The sequence below is a fragment of the Meriones unguiculatus genome, chromosome 2 (assembly GCF_030254825.1).
Source record: "Meriones unguiculatus strain TT.TT164.6M chromosome 2, Bangor_MerUng_6.1, whole genome shotgun sequence".
NCBI lineage: Eukaryota > Metazoa > Chordata > Mammalia > Rodentia > Muridae > Meriones > Meriones unguiculatus.
Genome location: NC_083350.1, coordinates 113473673 through 113485947, shown reverse-complemented (window position 1 = coordinate 113485947; position 12275 = coordinate 113473673). Strand labels below are relative to the sequence as shown.

Genomic DNA, 12275 nt, shown 5'->3' with positions numbered 1-12275 from the left:
TCCAGCTATTAATAATGCTATAATGCAGAATTGGTTGCTTGGAAGAATAAAACAGCAGTGCTTTACCTTTCAATTTTATTACATAAATAATTAATATATCATGCATTTATTTAATTAAATATTGTATTGGGTTAAATAACAATTAACATTTTCTCCTAATTCAAAAACAAAGTCTAATAGCCATAAGGTGAAAGGTGTTTGGCCTGGCTCCTTCATAAACACATACACAGGGAGATATTGTTCATTATCTACAGATTATATGTCTTGTTCTGTGATTTTAAAAGTATATTCTTTAAATCTTCTGTGTTCTTCCTCTTTATAGAGTTAGTGTATATGGGAAATCTTTGAGTAATATGTTTTCTATGTATTATTTTTAGAACTGTCTCTGTAATGCTTTTAAAACCCAGCATTGCCGTACAATCTCAAGCTAATGTTCTTCCTGCCTCAACCTCCCAAGTGCTGGGAAATTCAGGTGTCAAATCACCACAAACAGGAATTAGATTTACCAGTACATAAACTTTGTTTGATTTTTAATAGTTGAACTTTAAAAATACTTCAACTAAGCAATGGCTGTTATTCATTATAATTTTTAAAAGATATATATATATATATTTATTATGTATATAATGTTCTGCCTGCATGTATGCCTGCATGCCAGCAGAAGGCACCAGACCTCATTATAGATGGTTATGAGCCACCATATGGTTGCTGGGAACAGAACTGAGCCATCTCTCCAGCCCTTATTATAAATTCTTAAAACTTACTTTTTCTTTTATTTCTTAATATAGGACAGATACTTAAGATTAAGGGCAGTAATCTTTAATAAACACTAAACAATGGGCTTTTTCAACAGCTACCTGAGCATTTGTGCTTTTAAATGTTTTTCTGTTCTTATTTTTATTTTTGACTTTCTAATCATTTCTATTATTAGTAATTAGTATCAAAATTTTGATCTCCAAGAAAACAGAAAGCTCAGAAACAAAAACAACTGATAACTAGATCAGAAGCTTGCAAATCTGCAGATGTGTGGAAGGCTTGAATATAGCTGTGTCATCCTTTGATTTGATTTTTAACGTAAATCTCTCCTTAAAATTATGCGTAAACTAGTGTTTCAATTGAGAAATCCCCATCTTTCAAAAAGTTCCTTTTTGTCCCTGTTTACATATAGATAGGGTCAAATTTTGACGTATTTTATGTTATTTTGCCAGTAGAGCAAATCTGTAGGCTATCATTTCATAATTCTTGAGATACAGTTTTAAAGAATTGTGTGAACAGGATTTTTTTTTTATCAGTTACATTTTATTAACTCTGTATCCCAGCCGTGTCCCGATCCCTCATTCCCTCCCAGTCCCTCCCTCCCTCCCTCATCTCCACCGTGCCCCTTTCCAAGTCCACTGATAGGGGGGACCTCCTCCCCATTCATCTGATCCTGTTTTATCAGGTATCTTCAGGACTGGCTGCAAAGCCCTCCTCTGTGGCCTAACAGGACTGCTCCTCCCTTCGGGGGTGGGGAGACCAAAGAGCCAGTCATTGAGTTCCTGTTAGAAATAGTCCCTGTTCCCCTCACTTTGGGAAACCAATTGGTTACTGAGCTACCACAGGCTACATCTGAGTGGAGGTTCTAGGTTATATCCATACATGGTCCTTGGTTGAATGTCAGTCTCAGAAAAGACCCTGTGCCTAGATAAAATCCTGTTCACTCAGAGCTCAGGGCCCCACTTCTCTACTGCTGTGCCAGTGAGACTTGGGTCCCGAGTTCAATTGCTCTGGTAATAAAACTCTCTTGCAATTGCAAAAAAAAAAAAAAAAAAAAAAAAAAACATAATGAAGTAGGAAAATGTGATCATAATATATTATATACAAATAAGAAACAGTCAAAATAAAATTTTAAAAGTTAAAAAAAAAAAAATTGTGTGACACTAGCTTCATCAATCCTACCCTTGCAATGCTGATCTGAAATAGTCTCCAAAATGTGAGCTTGTTAATGTTCAGTCTCCTTTAATTGCTAATTGTAATTTAGAGTTATTCATTGCTAAGTTTACCTTTCTATGTCCTTTCAATAATTTCAGCAAAAAATAATTATTTTCCCAGAATGGACACACTTGTTTGCTTGCATATGTCAGGGATGGGTATTATTTTAAAGTACTAACCTTAAAATAGATATGACTTGCATTTATTATATTTCCTTAAATGTTCATTTTACTTGCTGCTTGAATAGATTGTAGAAGATTCCTTTTTAAAAAATTCATTTTAGCACATAGAAATTTAGAATTTTCATGATACCATGTAATTATGGGGAAGGTATATGAAGCATAACTAAACAAAGAGCCTGGCATTAAATCTTGGCTTCAGATCAGTGCTTCTGCCACACTTATTTGTTATTGCAAATAGTTATTACTTTTTGAGTGAAGCTTGCTTATTTTACTTTGCAGGTCAGTTTCTTCTGGAAGAATCTCGCCTCACAGAAGCAGCCGAGATGGCAAAAAAAGCAGCTGAGCTTGACAGCACGGAGTTTGATGTCGTCTTCAATGCTGCCCACATGCTCAGGTCAGTTTTTGTTTCTGTATCTTGCACCTATGATCCTCTCACTTGTAGAAAGCACTTCATTATACTAATTTCCCTACTGCACCATCATAGCCTGCATTTTTAAATGAATCATGCTGCTTAACCAGATAAAAATTAATCTATAATCCATTGTGCAGGGAAGATGAGCTTGCAAGGTCCAGAAAATTATTGAGATGCTCCCACCCACTTCTTCCCCCCCCATGGTTATTACAAACAGAGAATGGTAAATGTAAATTTAATAGTTGTCTAACTAAATGTCTCCCAAATATAAATATTACATCAATTCATTAAATGTGCCCCTTGTATTTGTGTTATTAGAATAAGCATCATTGAATGTGACATGGGGATATGTATTAATGTCTTTGATAGGGGGAACCATTATCAAATACAAATATACTTAAGATACATGAAATACTCAAAGTGACTTTGTATTCAACACTATCGATGTCTTGAAGAAATACATTAAGGCTTGTATTTCAGAAGAGTGACTTCAAAAGCTAGTTACAGCAGCAACAAAAAACTTGGATTAAAAAAAAAGTCAACTGTTTTCATTGTAAATATTAGGATAAAAGGGGGGTTAGTACCTCCGAAAGGGCTGTTTTAGATGACAGGAAGAAATCCAGAAACTCAAGCAGATTAAAGAATAGTATTTGTTAGTCAATGTGTGTGCTCTTTTGTCCATAGTCTCACTGAATTTCTCCTCATTAAATCCCCACCAGTGTGTTTCATCTAGTGATGTCCACAGCACATCTATGTGCACAATCTTTAACACAAATAATTATACACATATAAAGTGAGGATTGATCCTCACCTTTAACTTTTTACTGAAAACTTCATAAATTCACATGCAGCAGTGAGAATGAATATAAAGATACACTGTGGAACATTTATCCAGTTCCTCCAATGGTGATGCCATCTAAAATTCCAGTACCTTTTCAGTCAGTATGTTGACACTGATAGAGTCCACGAGTCATATTGTGCACCTGTATCCATGTGTGTGTGTCTGTGTGTGTGTGTTTCTATAAATTTATTATGTGTAGGTTTATACACTTATCACTGGACTCAATATACAGCTCTATCATGAGTCTCAGCGTCAGCATTTTCAATCATGTGGTACTTTTGTCCCCACTAATCCATTTACCACAGATCTCCCCCCCAGAAACCAGTGTGTAAAGCAAATATTAGATAATTTTTACTTATCAGTTAAGATTGTTATTATGTTGTATTAAAACTATATTGTAGTGTCCTGTTCCTCGGGTTTTTGACAGTTTTAAGTACCTTGGTTCAAGCAGTATGTAGACATGATTGGATTTCTGTTCTATGAACTCTCTGCATTAATGTTAGCAATCATAAAGTACTTCTTATTCAGTGAGCCAAAGAAATGTGACATCTAGGTTCAGGATGTGCTCAGTTGTTAGTTGTTTAGCGTGTACAAAATCAATACCCAGGACTTCATAGAAGCAAGGTATATTAGAAACTGACTATAATCACAACCCCCTGGAGGTGGAAACAGAAGTTGAAGGTCTTCTTTGTCTTCATTTAGACTCCGAGGCCAGTCTAAACCCTGTTTCAAAGAGACACAATGAAAAAAATGACATGTACAAATAGGAGGCAAGACTCAATTAGTTGTCTGTATGTTTACAAAATAGAGTATACCCAATGTAAGTGTCTTCAATGTAAGGATGATGGGTGACTTTTTTTAGATATTTTAATTTGAGGATACATTTAAGTGCTGATATAGTGAAGAGCACTTTGCTTTCTTCCAGAATGAAATGCTGGGCTTAGTCACAGTAAGCAATTGTGAGGAGGGGAGGGCATGTTTCTGTAGGTTAATTCATCTTAGTCATAAATGCTTTCATCAGCAAGATGTTTTGCTATATAGAACATCACCATCTGGAATTCAAGGTCTATCAATGGAAACACACACACATACACACATAAGAAAAACCTCCACTTGTATGTTTTCCTTTGTTACCATAATGCTAGAACCGGTGGAAAGTTTTCCTTACACATCAGCATTGTGGAAACTTTTAGGTTCATCATTACAGTCTTCTCTGGAGATTTCTAGTCTGTACTCCTCATTAAGTTGCTGTCACTCAACACCTTTTTGGACTGACTTCAAGTAAGATTGAAGAAACCTGATCAGAACCTACTTAATTGGTAGCAATTTCCAGGAATATCTTATGTAACTTTCTGCTTTTCTACTTAATGCAATACGAGTATTTGTATGTGTTGTGTGCTGTATTAACCAGGATTCTCTGCAGGAACAGAACTTACATATATACACATATATAGGCACACACACACAAACACAAGCATGCACACATATGCAAGGGAGACTTATTTGAATGGCTTACAGGCTGTGGTCCAACTAGTCCAACAATTGTTGTCTGTGTAATGGAAAATCACAATAGTAGTTCAGTACAGGAGACAGAATGTCTCAGCCGGCCTCAAGTACACACCAAAACTCTGATAGATGTAGGCTCTAATGGCAGTGAGGGGATGAAATTGCTAGTCTCCCTAGCAAGCAGGCAAAGAGAACATGCTTCCTTCTTCCATGACCTTTATATAAACTGTCAGCAGAATCTGTGGCCCGTTTAAAGGTGCATCTTCCCACCTCAAAAGATCTGAATTAAAGTGGATTTTCCAATTCAAATGATTTAATTCAGAAATAATCCCTTGCGGGTGTTCCCAGCCTTTTGGGTTTTAGTTAATTCCAGATGTAGTCAAGTTGACAACCAAGTGCTTACTGTACAAACTGTCTTCAAATCTCATTTTTAGTATCCAAGACTATGCGTAGATTTGTTGAAAGTACTAAAAAACGTTTTTGATTTTCCCTTGAATACAATTTTGTTAGAAATGTCATAAACGATCAATATTGTGTAATTTTGTGTACTAAGTATTCTCAGGGAGGTCCAAATTCTAAGCTGATTTTGATATAAAATCTTTCATTGGGATCTTTTTATTTAGTAAGTACTACTCTTCCCTGCCAGAAATAATATTCGATGACTCCGTCTGCCACTAGGCTCAGAAAATTTTGCCATGAAAGGCCTGTGCCACCATCCCTCAGAACCAGAAGGGCATTCTGTGGGGCACAGCTGCCTCCTGTTGTGCCGAGTTTAGACTCCATTTTCTAGAGGCATCTCATTGGTGAAGCCTGAGTCATGTGCTAGAACCAAGTTAGAAGATGAAAGAGTGCCAGGCTCTGCTTTGCTTAAGAATGTGAAATCCATGTCGTGGCTTTTTACCAAATACTTCTACAAGGCCTACAAGGGCGGTGATCGGTAATTGCAAATGCAAAGTTTCAATGCACATTGACAATACGTGATGACACTTTTAGCACTTCAAATAAAACTAAAATACTACTAGACGCTTCCAGAGGAGACCTTTTCTTTTTGTTTGTAAAGCAGACTGATTATCATCAAAGGGAAATATCAAAGGAACTTGAAATGTTTGAACTCAGTGGAATCATGTCTACGTAGTTGTGAGAGGAAACAATTGAACCAAGCCTTCTGTTAAAAAAAAAAATGTGTTGTAAGAAGGGATATATCCATTTTTTCCCCCTCAGAACTGGAAGTTGGAATGAGAGTATGAATTTATTTGGTATCTAAGAAGAAGTCCAAAGACAAGAAAAACACATTTTACCTGGTTCGTCAGCTTTGATATGAGAATTTTGTTGTTTTTTTTCTTTGTTGAACCACTTCCTGAGGGATGAACGCAGCATTTATTCTGATGTCTTCTGCCTCCTTGGCACTGGGTTTTCCATGTATACCTGACACTCTCCTATTTCTACCTACACAAATGCAAGGGATACGTTGATATTCTCATTTTGTAGCTGGAGATCCTGAGGCTCCCATCATTGCTTCTCAAAATTGGTAAAGATAGAGTCTGAATGCAGTGTATCTTTCATTATTCATTATCACAGGCTCTCTTCATCTTTATAGCTATGTGAGTACCCAGAAACTATGATATTTACTAAAAGAGAAAGACATATAGAAAGTGACAATTTGTCACATATGTAAATCCCAAATGATATGGCCTCTATGTCATCTTTAAATGAAATTTTTTAATGGTAAATCTTAAGAAGTAGGTTTATAGGTTCATTGGAACAATTACTCCAATCTTGTATCAGTAGGATACAAAACCTGTAGAAACATCATCATGGACTATGCCTGTTTTTACTCACACAACTTGGACAAATGTGCTCTTACTGTTTTTTTTTTTTTCTTTTTTTCAGGCACAAAGGTACAAACAAACAATCACTGCTTCCAGTGCAGTGAGAATTGCCCAACTGTGTCATGCCACCTGGTTCTGATTGCTTTCCTAATTTTTAGAACAGAATGAGTAGATGAGCAAGAATCATTATATTGTAATTTCCCCACTCAAGCAGCACAGTATTAAATGATTATATGCTGTACAAACACAGAATTTAAAAGTAATAACTTTTTTATTAGTTCTGCTGGAGGTGACATAAAATTTAAATTCTTAGATGAAAAAGAAACAGAATCAATGTAATTTCTATCTCTATCTCTCTCTCTCTGTGTGTGTGTGTGTGTGTATACATATATATCAGTATCTGGGGTAAATGCAAACTTACTCTGTAATAGTCTTTGGTTTTGCATCTGTGAACTCTACTAACTACAGACAAAAAATACAAGGGGAACAATATATTTGTATATATACTGACTTGTTTAGAAAATGATGCTCAAAAGATGCAGCAGAGCACCTTTTGATTGTATTTATGGTATATTAGGTGCTGAAACTGATGCAGGGTTCATTTAAAATATATGGGAGATCTGCATCAGTTCTGTGTATATGAAGAAATTAAACATCAAGAGGTTTTTGGTATCTAAAGGAGCCTAGGGACTTCTTTTTTACTTTTAATCTTAATTTTTTCTTCACTATTTATTCAATATATATATCTCAATTGAAACACCATCCCTTGACTTCCTCTACTCTCACCCTTTCTCCCTCTCTCTTCCCCCTCTCCCCTTCCCCTAGTCCACTGAAAGGTGGAGTTTTCCACTATTGCCATCTAACCAAAGCTTATTAAGTTTTATCAGGACTGCCAGGATCCTCTTCTTCCATGGCCTGGCAAGGCTGCATCATCAGGGTGAGTGATCAAAGAGCAGTCAACTGAGTTCATGATAGAGGCAGCCCCTGATCCCCTCCCTCAGAGATTCCCTTGGAGACTGAGCTGCCAATCAGCCACATCTGAACAGGGGGTCTAGGTCCTCTCCATGCATGGTCCTCCATTGGTGCATCAGTCTCTGCAGGACCCCCGGTCTCAGATATTTTAACTTTGTTGGTCTCCTTGTGGGGCTCCTGTTCCCTCCATGTCCTTCTATTCCCACTCCTCTCTTCTTTCCTAAGACTCCCTGTGCTCTGCTCAAAGTTTGGCCATGAGTCTCAGCATCTGCTTCCATCCCCTGATGGGTGTATCCTAACAGAGGACCCTCTATAGTAGGCTTCCACTGCTTCTGGTATCTATCCTGTTTGACATTCTGAATGAGGTTAAGCATCCTCCCTAGCGTCCTTCTTAGTGTTTAGCTTCTTTACATCTGTAGATGACTATCCTATATTATAATGCTAATATCCACTTAAAAGTGAGTGTGTACAGAGCTAAGCAGAGAATTCTCAACAGAGGAATATCGAATGGCAGTGAACCTCTTAAAGAAATGCTCAACATCCTTAGTCATCAGGGAGATGCAAATCAAAACAACTCTGAGATTCCATCTTACACCTATCAGAATGGCTAAGACTAGAGACTTCTTGAATCAATCCTCAAGACAAATAAAGCTTCAAAGGCTGTCTAAGCTGTGTGGTTTCTCCTTTAATTTTCCTTCCTTCCTTCCTTCCTTCCTTCCTTCCTTCCTTCCTTCCTTCCTTCCTTCCTCCCTCCCTCCCTCCCTCCCTCCCTCCCTCCCTCTCTCTCTCTCTCTCTCTTTCCTTCTTTCTTTCTTTCTTTCTTTCTTTTTTCTTGACACAGTTCCTCTTCTCTGTTCCCTTTTAAAAAATGGAGACAAAGACTTACAGGTCTTATAACTATTTTTAATGTCTTGACAGAGTTTTCCTCGAAGAAGTTTATAAGCAATTTATTTTAGATACTTCATTACATGGAACATCCTTTCCCATTGTTTTAGACATGTGAGATGCTGAGTTTGCTATTTTAAGATGTTCCATACACTACATAAAATAAGTAATAAATGAAAAATGACCATAAGCATGTAAGAAAAGTAAGATTTTTCAGCTACTTTAAGCAGGTGTATACTAACAGTCTGGGAGACTCAAGTCTTGCATTTCATCCCTAACAATTCACTTTGGAGGTGTCTGAAATTGTTTATTAGAATCCCCAAAGCAAAGAACAAAATAATGCTTATTTCCTTACTTTTCAAAAGCTGCTTAATGATTTAGTCATTTTTACAATTAAGGCTTGATAAGTACTCCAAGGACCTCTCTTTCAGAATGGGAATATAAAATATAACCTACACAATAAAATGGACTCTGAACACTTCCTCATGAGTTTTCTCTCTTGTCCAGAGAATAAATCAGGTTTATAAATGACCATTCTGTGCCTAGAAATGACACATTCCTTCACCTGGTTCTCCATGTGCTGTCATAAATACCTTCTGATTAGTAATAAAAAAAGACTTCCTGAGACTTTTTAATAATAGAAACAAAGTTCTATAGTGGAGATTAATTTTGTACATATGCGACATATATAATAAATCCTGTTTTTTCATTTCCTTCAGAATTATCAGTTGTAATTCTAGCTTGAATTAACTCTTGTGAATATTTCCTTTGAGCATTAAACTGCTGTATTAGTTACTTTTTTATGGCTGTGATAAAAATGCCTGACAAAATGCAATGCAAAGGAGGCAAGGTTTACTTTGGCTTGCAGTTTGAGGGGTTACCATCCATCGTGATGGGAGAGGTGTAGGCTGGCAGGAGTTTGTGGTAATAGTCACAGTGCCTCTGTGGTATGGAAGCAGAGACCTGACAGGAAGGTCTTCAGTAATAAGGAAATTCAAGGCCATTCCCAGGACTTATGACCTCCAGCAAAGCATCTATTTCTCCCAAAGGTCCTTCAACCTCTGTCCCACTGGAAGAACCAAGTGTTCACACACACAAGCCTATGGGAAAACATTTCATATTTATCCACAGTTACCATTGAAGATTGTATTGACTTAACTCATAATCGTTTTAAAATTCAGTTGCTTGATATCTTAGAAACATTTTGTCTACTGGAGACCTCAGTTTCTCTTTTGATCAGTATCTAGTAGCTTTATGAATTGGAGGTTGTAAGGAACTGTTAGTAGTGGCCATACTTTCAATACTCCATATCTACTGTTTGATCTAACTTCAAGGCACTTACTTCCTTGTAGTATCAAGTTACTCTAATTTCCTACCTTCGTGGCTTTTATGTTCCTCTGGAGGAAACCCTCCCAGGGCATGACCTAAAGAATTCTGGTTCAAGTTTCCAAGTGAATCTGAACCAAAGCGAATCTGTAATTTGGTGGAGGGCACCTTCATTAAATACCCTTGTGAGAGACGCTTTACTGTTTCATACCAGACTTGAGTACTTTTCTTGACATATTGAGGTTGAGCTTTGATATTTATGAGAATACAAACTGCAGTGACACATTGTAACAAGCCACAAGTCTAGCAGAGCCTTGGCTCAAGGTTTGGTATTATAGTTTGGGTTTTTCTTTCTTCTTTACTTTCTTTATAACTTCCACTAAAAATTGTAGTGTTTCTGATTATTATTCCTTTAAACATTAGGAAGATATGCCTGATTCTCCAGAGCAATGTTATCTTTAGTTATTCCTATAATTTATATGTCTGCATGGGATATGTCTTTTTGCTTTTTATTTGTCTTGACTAAAGTGAAAATTCAATTTACTAAATAAGGCTGACTGGCCGCCTTCTCTTTTAAAACCTGACTGTGGTTCACTAATTGAGAGACTTGACTCATGTATTCTGTTTGTTTCTACTCTCTCTGTCTTCTTGCTGTTGCCAAAGTTTATTAACTTTACAGCTTTTTTGGCCGTGTGTGTGTGTGTGTGTGTGTGTGTGCATACACATATCCGTGCATGTTGCATGTGTGGTAGCATATGTGTATTTGCAGGTGCATATGTTTGTTGTACATATGCACGAAAGGCCAAAGGCTAAAGTTGGGTGTTTTTCTCAATTGATTTTCCTATATTAAGATAAGGTATCTCATTTAAACCCAGAGCTCACTAATTTGACCAGTGTAGTTAGACAGCTTTTTTTTTTATTATTTTATTTTCTGGGGATCATCCCCTTCTTTTTCTTTTACTGGCTGAGGTTGTAAGCAGGCTGCCATGCCCACCTGGCATTCATGTGGGTTCTGGGATCCAGACTCATGGCCTCATGCTATTTCTACAATAACCCTTTACCTCCTGAGCCTTTCCCCTAAGAACACTACTTCCCTTTAAAGCAAACCCCATAACCATTTAGTGTTGTTGTCATATCATAGTTAATGCAGTGTATGCCATCTGAAACTAATCTTGGCATTTTCTCATAGCTTTTATTCTGTAATCCTCATGCATATTTATTTACTAGACAGCAGTTGACTTCTAAGATTTTTTTAAAATATATCTTGTTATCTGCCATCAGAGAAGGTCTTCTGAAGCTGCATAGTCAAAAAAGAAACATTATATTTTGGCAACTAGCTGACATTTGGTGTCATCTACTGACAAGTTGACTGATCCTAGTCTTTGGTGATAGGCAGCAAACAAGTTATCTGTTAGATTCAGTGTGAATTCTGTTTTTGTACAAAAGCTGTGCCATTCCTGGGTTTGACTACAAGCAAGAAAACTGACTCTGGTTATAGTGAGATTAAAGAATCCACTGCTGGGATGGGCTGGAGTTTCCACTGGGCATGGAAAGGGCACTCACTAGTTTAATACCAAGTGCCACCACCCCACAAACAATATATTTATAGACTGGAGGGTTTGAATTATCACAACACACTCTAAACCTAGTGGCTAAAAACTATATGAACTATTGTGCTATTGTCATTGTCTGCAGGAAGAGTCTGGGCTTCACATAGCCTCTTTTCCTACACCATTGTGAGTGAATTCTGACTATGCCATCATGTTCCTTTTCTTTTCTTTTCTTTTCTTTCATCTTTTTTTTCTGAATTAAAAAGGGCAAGTGGGAACATCCAGTTACCTGAGATTACGTCACATGCCCACATCAGTTACTACTTAGTAAGAAGAGAAATATTCTGAGATATATGTGTGGTGCATGTGTGTGTATGTGAGTATGTGAACATGCATGCATGTGTGTTTGTGTGTGTGTGCATGTATCTGTGGACACACACGCAGAAGCCTGATGAAGACATTGTTTGTCTTTCTCTATTACTTTACACCTTAGTGTTTTCAACAGGGTCTCTTACCAAACCAAGAGTTCGCCTCTTAGCTAAACTAGCTGGCCAGCAAACTCCCAGGATGCGCCTGTACCTTCATCCCAGTTCTGGGAATACAAACATGTACTGCCACATGTGGAGGTATATGAATTTGAGTCCTCCTTCTCTCGCAGCGAGGACTTTACCCATTGAACCATCTCCAAAATCAATTTTTTAATTAAATTTTTATTTTTCATATTAATTACCGTTTATTCACTTTGTATCCTAGTTCTCCCCCATTCCCTCCCAATCCCACCCTCCCTCACTCATCTCCTCC

General features: G+C 37.1%; 1 protein-coding gene across 1 annotated transcript in view; it reads left to right on the top strand.

Annotated features, from left to right (window-relative positions):
- The window catches only part of Tmtc2 (transmembrane O-mannosyltransferase targeting cadherins 2), a 420888-nt gene that overhangs the window by 341099 nt on the left and 67514 nt on the right, over positions 1–12275 (top strand). The window contains exon 10 of the mRNA XM_060377973.1: positions 2433–2547. Coding sequence (XP_060233956.1) covers positions 2433–2547 — 115 coding nt within the window. The remainder of the gene's footprint in view (positions 1–2432; positions 2548–12275) is intronic.